General features: G+C 35.4%; 1 protein-coding gene across 2 annotated transcripts; it reads left to right on the top strand.

Moving 5' to 3' along the window:
* The first annotated feature begins 3760 nt into the window (after positions 1-3760).
* LOC124306174 (proteasomal ubiquitin receptor ADRM1 homolog) lies at positions 3761-13867 on the top strand. 2 transcript variants are annotated; one of them, XM_046766484.1, is made up of 5 exons: positions 3761-4143; positions 5572-5688; positions 6076-6424; positions 7347-7492; positions 12607-13867. In XM_046766484.1, the coding sequence occupies exons 1-5, from the start codon at positions 3943-3945 to the stop codon at positions 13018-13020; spliced, it is 1227 nt and encodes a 408-aa protein (XP_046622440.1). In that variant the 5' UTR covers positions 3761-3942; the 3' UTR covers positions 13021-13867. The 2 variants fall into 2 exon arrangements, with proteins under 2 accessions (XP_046622440.1, XP_046622441.1); XM_046766485.1 differs by having other exon boundaries at positions 3775-4143; positions 12775-13866.
* The last annotated feature ends 686 nt before the right edge of the window (positions 13868-14553 follow it).

The raw sequence follows: 14553 nt of genomic DNA, 5'->3' as shown, positions 1-14553 counted from the left end.
TTACCTCAAGACTGATATTTTGAGATTCGGGTAAGTGAACTGTTGACAGTCAAGTTAGTATAAGATGATGCTCAGTGGCGTTTCATCGATGAATATACGCATTTTAAGCGAATGTACACAAAATCCTACGTATAGCACCTGTATACACAAAATCAATAGAATGTACAAGAAAATGAAGACAATTCTTCATTGTAAATATATTTATTGAATTTTTATAAGTTACATATGCTCATTTCCACACTACCGCAAGTGGTAGAGCATCCAGCGCGTTTTTTAAACGTGGTATTTCCAGTGAACTTATTCCACGGAGGAGAGTTGCCATACCAATCTATTACTTTTTGAACATTTCTACATGATTTTGTTCGCAATAAATTTCTACTCGTATATGCACGCAGTTTTTTCGCAATTTTTTAATTTATATAATTCGAGGATGGTTTATTATTGATGAAGGATTGTTCTTTTAATGACCTATGAAAGATGATTGTTTTCATTATCTACGAAGTGTGATTATTTTTATTTCACACGCGCAAATTGATTAAATTTAAGATGGCGCACGTATGGATCGGCTCCAAATCAGGGGGATGGATTCAATCGGATTCGTCTGTAATCAGTAGGATACTTCAATCGGGCACGCAATATCTGACTAGGACGCTTGTTCTTGAGTAGAAAACACCTGCAACCTCCGCATTCGCCATTCGGATTAATATTTTGATTTGTGTGATCTCACGCTTTGCACCACGCATAGCATCGCATTGTTCCGTAAGACTACATGATAATCTCGAGCTATTTTAAAAGCGGATAAATTACAAAGATAAACATTTCGACTCATATGACGGTCAAAGATATCAATTGGAAAAATTAACTAAGGATTGGTTATAACGGGATTCTTAAATTCAAAAACAACTAAAAAACTGTTGCAGAGTGACAAAGTGAAGAACAATGAACCTAGTTGAAATAAAAAATCTTCAAAATGTTTGCAAAACCAACGAAAATTGGAATTAAACTTTAAATTTAAAAGTTTACAAATGGTCTAGGCATTTGTATGCCAGGGCTTTTGTGTGTTTAGTCGGGAAAATCTTGATGAATTTTGGACGTTGTGGATAACACAAGTTAGTAATATCGTAATACATCGCGATTTTCTTGCCCTTGCCTGATTCCCATCGAAATCCCCGAGCGGAAATTTTGCGAAAAGAGACACACACACGCACATGCATAAACAGTGCGATGGATCCCAAAACGACGACCTACCTACTCGACTGTTGTTGTACCATAGTCAGTCAGATGCTATACAATGTTATTGAAAAGAGTGATATTCAAAGAAATGATAACCTATTGCAGACGGAACGTCAGAAGTGGATTTCAATAAAATGACTATCAACTCTACATGCCGCGAGGTACGATACGAACGTAGACGGCCGCAAACTTGAATTTAACTTAAGTCTAACGTAACGATCAAGCCCTACCTCATTTTACAGTTTGATTTGAGGGACCAAAGTCAAGATGTAAGCATCGAAAGAAAATGATAGATATACCATACAATCATATATATACATACATACATCAGAGAGAAAACAAGTACAAACAACACTCGACCCGTCGCCAATCCGAGATTTTCACGAGCTGGTCTGGGATGATAACCACACTACGGCCAATGTGATCCATGAATCAGCAAGCCGGTCACAATGAGAGAGTTTTTCCACGGAAGCACCCTCGATCCAGCCAGCACACGTCATTAGTCAACCCGTTGCTTAGCATACATGACGCTGGTAGAGGAGGATTTGCACGGCTTAAGCAGGTGCAGTGCATCAGACCAGAACGCCAATTCAGGGTAAATGATCAAAACTTTGAGATCCGCAGTATTCGACCTCACGGTACAGTATACCTTACGGTATCAAACGATATGCCAATTTCATGTATATACATAATACGTTACTATAAACTGTATGAAAATAAAATGGCATACTGATTAAAATCATGGAATGTTGTTCCATAACTGTACCAAATTTTTGCAATGTTTTCCGACGAATTTTTATTTTGAATTTCATTACGAAACACATGGCCACATGATTAAAATTGTATCATAACAATTGCTTCTCTGTCCTGCCTTCGAAGATGACTTCCGTTCGTAGGAAGAAGAAATTAACGACTGGCGTCCCGCAAAACTACCACACAAAGCCCTACGTCTTTCATGCACTTGATATAAAAACTATCGTTAGTGGTTCTCAAAATTTCGCGGCCTCAAGAATCTACACACTATCAAAGCTGTAGGGTCAAGGTTAAGACCAAATTATCAGTTTTTCGAAAATCGAGAAGGCGCAAGAGGCTTGCAATGCAGTACAGCGAAATCGCATCCATGAAAAAAGTCACCTTCCATTTATAAATGAAATCATGGGCAAATCACTTGGTGAAAATAAAAACGAAACGTACTATAGTTAATAGCACGTTCAACATGGTTTCTCGTCGAATAGAGCGAGACATTTTCGAATTTAGTTCAGTGATTTAGTCTCGGTGTAAATACGTAAAGGTCTAATCGTAAGCGTCATTTGTTTATCTTTTAAAAAAAAAACACAGTCGCAGGCACACCGCCTGAAACGAAACTTAGGGTGAATTTTGAACTGTTCATTTGAAGATCACTTACCAAGGCCAGCACCACGGATCGAGTTGATTAAGAAAAAGTATTAAATTCAGCAGAAATTTGCACAAATTCGTGACGCAAATGCGACTCGATTACGTATGTGTACGTTCGAACTCTACGGCGTCAGACGTCCCAGAATTCCCTGATTGTGAGTGTCCCGAAAGTAGCGCCGCAGCAGCGCCGCTGGAGGCAAGTTTTCAAAACTGATTGTGGACCACGGAGCATGTCGGTAGCGTATCGACACCGCCATAGCGTGTATCAGTGGTGTAATCGTTTCGAACTGGAGGTAAGCTACCCCATTTCATAAACCTCGCGAAACATCGAAAACTGCAGCCAAAATGATGAAATATATATATATATATATATATATATATATATATATATATATATATATATATATATATATGTGTATATATATTCTGGTTGCTTCGTCTCTGTCACTCAATCAGGTGTATAGCGAGACAAATTATAACCGACATATACCTTTCTCTTTCACTTCTCCGCTATACTTTCTGTATACGCGAAGCTACCACCAGTAGTATATGCTCTTAGTGTAATCCACTGTCAATAAATATAGTAAATATAGAGCGCTCGCCCACATTATATCACTCACTCGAAAGTTAGTTTCAAAAATCTAATTCGTGTCTCTTTGATGTTACTAAAGGTGCGTTCCGAAATTAGTTCTCATTGTCGTCAGTACTGTCAATGATCTTTTGATTCTTTTGCGGTTTCGAGTTCGTGAGTAGCTCTGCCTCTGTCCTGGGCAGTTTGTAGCGCCGCCAGCTATTTTCAGAACGTTGGAATTTCATGAACAGCAAAACATAGCTCTAATTCTCTGAAAGCTTCTAGCACTTCCGGCAAAAGTTTTTCTCCTTCAAGTCGATTTATACTCTTTGTCCGTAGTAGCAAACGCAAGACATTTTAAGAGCAGCGCTGCTGCTGCATCAAATCACTAGACAGATGTTAGTAACATCTAGTAGGTTACTAAACTGCTGCTGCCTTTTGCTGCCCATGAAATCCCATTTTATAGTGGGGACATGAAAAACACGTGAAAAACACGAGACTTCTCCGTGCGACGATGCAGCCCGTAAATTCCCTACAACAGTCCACCGAAGGAACCAGACTGCGCATTCTTTTTTGAGATATGGCAGGCTTGATAAATCAGTGCAGCCACAACAAAATGCATTGTCATCGAGTTTATCTTTGCGTATAGTGTCGTGCTGTTGCCCGTTGAATCCAGATACGCTAGACCAGTGGCTTTATTGTAATTTATCGTAAATCCAAGTGGTAAAAACGTGATAATAAGCATGTCGAGTGGTGCCCTATTCGGTAGCAACGCGACACGCGGCGCGAGCAAAAATCTGGTAGAATTTAAAGCCGGCAAAATGACCGTTAAGGGCAAAATGGTTTATCCAGACCCTCGCAAGGGTCTTCTCTACGTCTTTCAGTCAGACGATTCCCTGATGCATTTTTGCTGGAAGGACAGAACCTCCGGAGTCGTCGAGGACGTGAGTATATAACGAGGTTGAATTCAATAACGTTGACCTGACGACACACCGATAATAAACATCACCAATTTAGAATTTCAGACAATGACTCTGAGAAAAGTTCTTCCAGTTTTCAGAATGTCAGATATGGTTCTCCTTATTATGGTGTATTGAGTTTTAGACCATCCTATAAATGAGAAATACTCAACGATTCATTCCCTCAAAATCCATCGTCACGTCATGCTGCGAATTTCAAACTCGTTAGTATCAATCCCAACATCATCAGACTTCAAATTGTATTCTTTCGATACTTATTGCTATATTGGAAGTCGGTCTTGCACTTGCTCATATACTGACAACCTCAACTGCCACGAATCACTTGTATGCCTGGACATCGGGTTTGTTTTTCAAGGCAGATCTTTTATTAACCTGTTGACGGCAGGGCCGGTCGATGTATCAACCAGTAGTCACGTTGGGGACTTCTAATAAGAAATTCATTAAACTTATTCACTAATTTTGCATCGAAGAAAAGGTTGATTGGAACTCATATTTCCATACCGTTAAAAGGTTAATTGGCTACTAAATATTAATCAGTTGGATGCTTCGTTCTGTCATTTTCTTCTTCATCCCTGGCTTACGAAGCGCAGCGATTTTCTCAGAGCTGACATAATCCTTTTTAAGAGCTGATCAATTTTCATAGATCTGTTTTACACAATGATTTCCTAAAAGGTCTTTTTAACTTATGCTCATAGCAAGCTTTGTTTTAGCTATGATTTATCGATCGATTTGCTGCACTCTTCAAACTGTTACACAAATTCCCAGTCATTTCAAATTATTGTAACAATTTCAAGTTTTCATTTAATATTTTATAATACAAATTGCGCTCTACGCAACGCAACAAATAATTTGCACTAGGTGAGTATTTAATTCTAAACAAATAAATATTTTTGTTAGCTTTTTTATCATTGTCGTTCCACTTTTCTGCACCAATTCAGAAGTTTATTTAATTGACATGAATATGAATAATTCAACAAGCAGATGAATATTTACTAGATTGTGTAATTGCGGTGTTGTAAATACAAATTAAAATGTGGAGGAAAATAATGTCTATACTTTTTCATATTTGATAAATATAGTTGCATAGGTATAATTAGATCTGTACATAATGGATGATGTTAGACATTGCCAAATGTGCTCTCTCAGCATGACAACAACTTTTGATATTATTATTGCCTAGTTTTCTTTCATCATTTTTATTATTTTCCTTTTATAATGCAACACTTTATTCAACTCTAGAAACATTCAGTCAGACATTCCCTTTCAAAAACAAGATCTAAATATAAAATCTGAGTAAAAAGTATCTATAATATATCTAAATATATGTCTAAAAATTTATACCTTGTTTGGATGCGTCATCTCAAATTTGTTATGTTTTTCACTTTTTTTTAGGACTTGATCATCTTTCCAGATGACTGCGAGTTCAAACATGTACCCCAGTGCAAGACAGGCAGAGTGTATCATCTTCGCTTCAAATCGTCCAGCAGGAAATTCCTTTTCTGGCTCCAGGTTAATAGAAATATGCAGAGATTTCATTAACCTCTTCGATTATAACAAACGTTTTTCATTAGAAATTTACACCGAAAAACTAATTGATAATTGATTCATCGATTCGCAAACACCGAGAAAAAATACTTCACACATTCCAATAATGTTGAACACCTGTTTAACAACCTTTACTTGACATTTGTGTGATTGTGAGATTTTTTCAATCATTGTCCAATTTATATTAATCTTCTGTGATTCATTGAGTCGATACTTCAAGTGAAACAATCTTTTCGTTGGATTTTCACCGACCATGAATCTGAAAAATAATACTGCGAGTCGTGAAAAAAAATTATCAAGCTGCCCTTGTTAAATTTTATTGCATAATCTTATTCTCCTTATCTTATAAAGGATCTTAAAACGGACAAGGACGAAGAATATTCAAGAAAGATCAACGAGGTACTGAACAATCCTCCAACGCCGCCGACACCACGTATCGGAGGAGGAACTCCGGATGGAGATCTTCAAAACCTGTTGAACAACATGTCTCAGCAGCAGTTGATGCAACTTTTCGGAGGTGTCGGGCAAATTGGGGGACTGAGCAGCCTTCTTGGTACGATGACCAGGCCATCGACCGGTCAGAGTAGCACCAGAGCTTCAACGAATTCGTCTTCCACTCCCATGACGACAAGCGCGACGCGACCTCCAGCTGCTCAAACACCTGCACCTGCTGCAATCACAGAAACTCCGAGACCGTCGAGTGAGAAATGTTTAGCCTTTTAAGAGGGCTTGAGTTTTTGGAAAGGCGAAAATATTTTTTACGTTTTAAAGCAGAGAAATGAAAAATAATTAGGTTGTTTTTTATGCGATTGAAATTTGCAACGTTAATGTAACAAAGCATTTTTAGGAAATAAAATTATTATTGTTACGCAATCTTAGGATTATCTGAAATTGATTAAATCACACAGAAGCAAACATACCAAGTTTGTAGTTTGAAAACTCAAACTTCTTCAAAGCCATATAAATATTGCCAAATGATAATTTTTGTTTCAGTGTTTCGTCATATTAACATTACTAACTTCATTCTCGTTATATTTTTATTCTTCGTTATGTTTCATTCTTCGATTGATCAGAATTCAAAGCAAATACAACTGATTGAAAACTAATCAAATATATTATCTACACATCGCAAAATGCTGAAGTTCAATTCCTTTCACTAACAGGGTTCTGAAAATGAAAATTATATTTTTAGCTGTAATGAAAAAATGTAGTATATTACTATTCTTTTTGATTATGGTCAATCATAGTATATTTTCTTTTAACTTTTGTGATAATTTTATATCTGTGTAGCAATAAGAAAAATAGTAGCTAACTAAACAAATAGATTTAATGCTGCAATAACCAGAAAACTTAGTACTCATAACCGTAATCACATTTAATAGTTACTTTTACCACAATCTCTTGTAATCCCAACAATATTTTATTATGATTTCTAGTTACTGTAAGAAGTAAAATTTTTCTCAGTGTGTGTTAATTTGCGATTACATCTTTTATTGGTTCCAAAAACAATAGGACCAGCTGATTATTTCACATTTCTCTGCAGCTTATACACGTATATAAATTGAATCTTTTTCTTTTCTTATGCAAAGAACCAATTCAAAGTTCGACTTTATTCATTGCAGGCAATAGCAGGTCTTCGACAAGAACGGCACCTGCATCCACACCTGCGGTAGGATCGACTCCAAATAATCCAATCCAGCTCAGTGATCTGCAGAGTTTTCTCTCCGGAATACCTACACCAGCAGGAACCGAGCCTCCAGTAGTTCAGGTAATATCAATTTCCTTATCAGATTTGACTCTGTAGTTATTTTTTTAATTATCAGAATTACTTTTTTTTTTTATCTGTGTTATTATCGCGAGGTTGAAATTCGTGTCGTTAATGTAACCACGAACTTTTAAGGAAAAACCGTTATTTTGCAACTCTAGAATCGTCCGGAATTAAGTAAATCGTAAAAATTGAAAAACTAGTCATATTTCGGAAACTCAACTTCCTCAAATTTGTTTTAAAATTTCAAATTAATGGTTTTTGTTTCAATTTTTTGTAAAGTGTCAATGTTTGGATCAACATCAATCTAGTTTATTATCACTTTGACAAATCTTGGCCCCTGAATATATTATTACGACCAGTTTTTGGGCAATCATGCAAAAAGTGTATCTATCAACATCAGAGGTCAAAGAAAGTCGGTTATTTTTATTATGGTGATTACGTTTCTTACTAAAAATATACCACTCAGATTGTATTATTAATCTCCTTTGAGTTGCGTGTGTTCATTTAAACGAATATGAAAACGAATCAAAACAGCAACAATAGTTTTGCAAAACTTTTTTCTCTGTAAGACACTTCTATCAAAAATTAGTACAATTCCACTTGAAAATTGCAAGATACCAATTGATAAATCCTTACTCTGCTTGTGTAACTAATCAGGTGTTTCAACAGTTTTTCAACATACTTTGTTTGTGCATCAATATTTTTAGAAAATGTTATTTCAATTGTTTTTTTATCCGTGAAAAACTGCAGACAATTTATCTATTCAGATTTGATTTTTACTTTAAACTTTAACTAACCGTTTTTCTGAACAATAAAGATAGCCAATAAAAACCCGAATCAAAAAAACATAACTAATGTTCAAAATTGAAAAACATGACATCTGGAGAATCTGCTAAGAAATTTATGAATAAGCAATAATTCAGAATTTCTCGATAATCTCCTCAAATTCGATCATCCCCATTACTGCTCATGTATAATTATATGAAGAAGAGCCGGTTTTATATGTATTTTATGCTCTCATAAATAGGAAGATTGATATTTTAAAAACAATCAACGATATTTCCTCTACTCGTGATATTTCATATTTTTTCCACATATAAAAGTTTCTAAAATTTTCTAAAAGTTATCAATAACATGGTACAACTTGAAAATTCTCTAAAAAATTCAATCATTAATCTACCAAATGATAAAATAACACCCAAAAGACAATCTTTTAGGAACAAGGGAACAAAAAATTGCCAAAATACAGCACTTATTGTTAGAAATAGGTAGAGATGAGTTACAAGTCTTGTCTTCATTCTGAATCACTTACCAATATTGAGTTGGTGATGAAACATAAAAGTTTTCATTAGATTACCTCTGTCCCCTTTATCAGCAGTTACTAAATCTCTCTCTATTTTTCTCTCACTCTCTCGCTCGTCGTCTGCTTTAGTTTTCAATACACGTTCTATAATTGACATAATTTTTTTTTTTTTTGTTTTGTCAATGTATGATAACAAGTGAATTCGTAATACTTGCTAAGGATACATTGATAAGATCCAACCATAGTTAATAGACATTAGATTAAGGCGATACGATATCTTCTTCTTACTCATTGAAGCTGCAAACCAATTTCATAGAATCGCTTTACGAGTTTAAGAAAAACATGCCACCGCCATCAGCAACTTTTCTTATCACGTTGGACAACAGCGAAGACAAAACATCAGTGTAACGAAGCTGTACTGATACTGATATTTACCTATAATTCTCGCAACGACTCACTTATTCTCATTTCATTGTAAACGTTTCCTCGACTTGAACGACTCGCCTTGCACGCTGTGATTATTAACTCAAGATGAAGATTTTTATTTTTCCACAACAGTGACAAATACGTGGTTTAATTTTAAATGATAGAAAAAAAAATCTACAACATTCCAAACGAGGATTTATAAACGAAGTTTCTCTTTGATAGTGTCTCCAAAAATTAATATATGTCTCGGTTGTAACAAAAATAAACCTGGAACAGTTTCTACCTGGATTAATCTTGTTTGGTAAAGACATACCTTGATTTTTGTTTCGACTCTTTGTCTTCGTAATAAGATAAGATCTGCAGAGATTCAAGACTGAAAAATTGTGAAACTAATATTCGAAGTCTAAAAACTATACAGAGTTGAGCTGAATATGATAATTTAAAACAGCTTGTCACTGTCCTAAACTTTTCATTAATATCATAATCGTATGTTGATAAATTATTCCTCTGGAAATTGCCTTGGTTGAAGTTTTGATAATATTTTAGTATACTTTTCAATGAACTGAGAAAAAATTTTTATTGAAAGCAATTATTGATTTCTGATAATATATATAAGCAAGAAGCTACGATTCATCACGTAAGTTGGAAAAATGAATAACAGAAAAATTAAACTTGAAATTACGTAATGCTAAGAATTAATAACAGCAATTAAACCAATTACAGATCGTTTAGTTTATAACTTTTTACATGCATGTTCCATTCATATTCACTCTTCATCTTCATCGGCATTGAACATATTTTAAAACAATTATAATCTCTCTGAAGTTCTTGATAAGTGGATTTTTTATGACAGAATCGAACTTGACCGACTAAGATTACCTTTATCAAATCATTATTTCATCTTTTTCCTTTCAATACGTTTTTGAACAGTCTGCGCGGCCGGTGTAATCTTTAAAGGCGATTCTACTATCTGAAATATCATTTAAGTGTGAAAAATTTAGTTAATCTGAGAGAAAATTTCAGTCTGATAACAGCAAAAGATGTTTTCTACAAAGGACAATGATTCTTCATTTAAGTCGAAATCGAATCAATCAAGTTTATCGTGGGTAATTAACCGATTAAAGAATAATCGTGATTCAGTGACTTTCTGTTTTGAAAGTTATGTTAAATTTCACGAAAATCTGATTTCAGGTACTTGTTTAACTTCCCGTTTTTCTGTTTCCATAGACAAAAAGGAAGTTATTGTAATTAACCTGAAGACAAGGAGTTTAATTTTCGCTAAATCTCGACATTTCGACGCTTCCAGATGTAGAGAATCACCTCCGATCATTTTCAGATGGACGATTGTGTGTATGCATGTATACATATGTGTGATCAATTGTTGTGTCCGACACATATCTTGAGAACGGGCTACCGGATTTCAATAATTTTGGTCTCGTGAATCTAGTAGGGTGGGAAAAAATCTAAAAATATTCGGATTTTGATCGAAATTAGTAGGCACAGGGTTTATGAGTTACTGAGAATAAATCCACAGTCAAACTTCTGAAATCTGTAACGGCGGATCTATTATAGTAGTTCAAAATAAGAAAAATCGTTATTCGCGAATCTGATTTTGTAGTTCGAAATTCTAATTGGATATTATATTTTTTCTGTGAATTTGGAACCTGCAGGATGAGGACAGGAGGTTTGAAGGCTGGCTCATGGCCGACCTAAAGCCGTTGTTTCTTTTCAGCTTTGGACGCTTTCTGTTTATGTTTTGTCCTCCAGATCACGGGTTCTGCTAAAACTTTTGGGAGTGTTTCTTTGGCCCAAAATATAAAGCTTCTGGTGCATAGTTCTATCCATTGGGCTTTTCACTTCAGTTAAAATTGGCAGTGTGATGAGTAAAACGCAGTAATAAACAAAATCTGTTGTGTATTTTCTTCCTCAATATTAACTTTCATTGTTCTTTACTTTAGTTTCAACAAGAAGCTCGTATAGATTCTAGTCTAAACGGATGCAATATTATTTTCGAGCCATAGTCGAGTTCCAACAAGCGAGTTTCCGAGAACCTGATATATTGTAAATTGAGTGAAAGAAAACCCAATGGATGGAAATGAACATCAGAAGTTCTATTCATTTAGTTCTAACACTTCTAGAAGTTTCAATAAAATCCGCGCTCCTGAAGGTCTGATACTCTCCTTGTTGATGTGGCAAAGAATTGAATGGCTACTTGGTGGTTTCGCATAAAAAACTTTGTAAACAGTTGAATATTAATGTCTGTAGCGTTTCTTAGAAGCTAAACACCTTAAAGCCTCGCTGACAGACATCGGCCAGACGATTATAATCCCTGAATCACCTGACCGACAGAATTACCATGTTAACGTGTGTCTTATTATTCCTCTCCCTTTTATTCGTACTTTCAGAAACAGCTTAATAAGGTTTTAAAAATCAATATAATCAATTCAACAACACAAATCTGTATTATTCTTTTGCTTATTATTCAAAACAGAGCGGGCACTCGTCTGGAAAACCTGAAAATCAGTTGGAGAGTTTTAGCGAATACTAGCTGTTGTTCTTAGAAATTCCGCAAAATACTGTGTTCAATGCGATCTCGTAAAGTTTTCAATCAGTGATAATAATGTACCAGCTGTTCATAATTTTTCAGTCTCGCTACGCTCGCTCGAATGTTTGTTGAATTCTTGTTTCATATGCTGCGCTTTCTTTATTATCAGTATTTATTTTCAAAGATGACAACGATGGTAGTAATAACAATGTGAATATGTGCGCTTAAAAACTAAACAACATACCTAACAGTTCTCACGACATTCTGTTTTTTTCTTCTTTGTTCTTATCGATGAAGTACTCAAGTATCCAGTGTTTTTGAAAACTACCATGCGGAGGTGTTGCAAATTGTGAACCGTAATGTGCGAAAACTCATGATTGCAGTCAGGAACAGTTTTCAAAATAAAATCGATTAGCCAACCTATAGCAATAAGTATCGATAGAAAAAACCTGTTGTTTTTCTAGAATAGATTCCTTCGATACCATGCTCACAGCGCACAAGGCAAGTTGATTTCAAGAATAATAAGAAAAAAAAAATTTTTTTCGTTCATTTAGAGTCCAATTGAAGAAAAACAGACTAAACGCAGAACACTGAACTCAAAAACTCTGAAATAAAATCTTTAAACAATAAATAAAAACACAGTGGTCGATCGCTGCTAGTTAAAAATTAAGAAACGTTGAACGCTTGAGCTGCGGCATGTTTTTCTGGTTGTGCGGTGACCTTCGAAGCCTGAAAACTGGCTGGCTGACGGAAGCGCTAAGGTTGTTGAGCAGTTGGGCCAGCGGGCAAGGGTTGATATGTTGTTCTCGGTCAGCTACAGCGCAGCTTATTATCCGGCAGAGGGGCGTAGCGAGCGAGCTGACGAGTTCCATCCCTGGTGCGATAGCTCCGACGGATAAATTGGAGAGTGAGATGAGCGCTCACTTGCCGGTTGGGGACAGCTTGTGCACGACGCTATCTTCCCCTCAGTTCTCCCAGGCGCTATCAATGTTCTGGTCTGCTTTGCAGTCAGGTCAGGCCGGCCCTGTCGTCCGTCAGTTTGGCCTGGGCAACGAGGCTGTCGCAGCTGCAGCAACCGGAAACTTGGAAGAGTTTGTCACTGCCCTCGAAACTGAAGCAAAAACCACAGGCCAAACCCAACAGCAGCAGAAGCAGGACGACAAGAGCAAAAAACAGCCACCGCAAGGCGGCGGAGGCAATTCCTCGGGCAAGAAGGACGACGACGACGACGACGAAGGAATGGCGCTAGATTAAAATTTTCTTCTCGTCGATAAATTTAACTTCATCCTCTTTTCTCTCGTTTTTACATCGCCATCGCCAAACGGAATTATACATCATCGTGTACTTGTTGTTATTATGGTGATCGAATCATTAATTGATTAATAAAATACCCGGCGAGGATATCGAAATTCATTTATACGAGAAAAAACTTGTTCAAATAATTCTTTGTTGTTGTTGTTGTTGTTGGTTTTTTTTTTTTTTTTGTTTTGGCGTCTTTCCAATTTTCCTCGCTATTCAATGCGTCAGCTAAGTGAAAAGTCTGTTTTTCTCTTATTTAACTTCTCAGACTTAATTCTTATCATTTATAGATTCATCGAAGTCGAATGTCTCTGAATTGTCCCAATGTGCAACTCAAATTCAATAAAATTCAGCTTTCAATTTTTGGAAACAACGATTCTCAATACATTTTTTTACGGCTCGTATCAGCATCAATTCAAATAACGGTGCTCGATTGTAATTATTAATTATTTTCTGTCATATGACTTGCATGAAAATGCAAAAATTAACTAGAATATTTCCTTTTTCAGCCATGTCGACAAATTGGATAAATTTCATTATTTTCTCGTTTTATTTCCATTACTCGTTTGTATCGCATCGATTGAGTAATTTTTATTTTGCTGTCTTTTCTAGTAAGTGTAACTATTTTCAAGTATTTCCGTGATCATCCCATTTAGCTTACAAACTTACCTTTTGCATACGGTATAATCTATTCAATACTGTATACATGTAATAATATAATACTTACAACTCGGCAAAATTCCTCGCCGATAATATAAGGAATGAAAAAAAATAAATGATGAAATAATTATTGTATAAATTTAATACAAATTAACGATTTTCTCTTCTTCATTCAAATTAACGTAAGTTTTTCCTGTACTTATCCTTTTCTTTTCATTTAATCTAATGACTATTTAATTTTTTATTCTATCCAGGTAAGTGTCGATGTTTGATATAATTTATCTTACAATTTATATAGTTTCCAAATGAAAAGAAAGTCTGGGAGGTTTTTCATAAATCATCTTTATCTCAGTCAACGCTTTAACTAAGAATTTATCATCGCAAAGATGGGTAAGTAAAATCAATTCCTTGCCATGTTGTAACATATTTAGCATAATGAAAAAATCACTTTGCATATGTATAACACATCCTCGCTCATTATCAATGATCTACAGATTTTGAGCTAAAATATTTAGTAAAAATTTGTGTCCTATTACTTCAACTCATTTATTTCCCGTTATACCTATACAACATACGTGTCTAATGTTTATACGACATAATCGTCACAATCACTCGTGGTCGGTATTTGTTTGTCACATAATTATAACTATGAGATCTTTTGAAAATGGTAGTACGTACAACCGACAGGATAAAAATTGACGTTACGGATAATGTCGAATACCTGTAGAAACAGGATGTAATGATCGGAAAGCCAGCGAATCATTTTCTTTGAAAATCAGTTATTTAATAACAAGCGTGGACTTTTCGACTATGTCATTTATATTCGTA

Source organism: Neodiprion virginianus, chromosome 5 (assembly GCF_021901495.1).
Source record: "Neodiprion virginianus isolate iyNeoVirg1 chromosome 5, iyNeoVirg1.1, whole genome shotgun sequence".
Taxonomy (NCBI): Eukaryota; Metazoa; Arthropoda; class Insecta; order Hymenoptera; family Diprionidae; genus Neodiprion; species Neodiprion virginianus.
Note: the sequence above shows the minus strand (reverse complement) of the source record. Positions and strands in the feature narration are given on the sequence as shown.

Bases quoted from the DNA above. Each gene is read 5' to 3' on its own strand.
- LOC124306174 (XM_046766484.1), top strand. From the start codon at position 3,943: ATGTCGAGTGGTGCCCTATTCGGTAGCAACGCGACACGCGGCGCGAGC. The intron at 4,144-5,571 runs GTGAGTATATAA...ACTTTTTTTTAG, and splicing joins CCTCCGGAGTCGTCGAGGAC to GACTTGATCATCTTTCCAGA. The intron at 5,689-6,075 runs GTTAATAGAAAT...TATCTTATAAAG, and splicing joins AATTCCTTTTCTGGCTCCAG to GATCTTAAAACGGACAAGGA.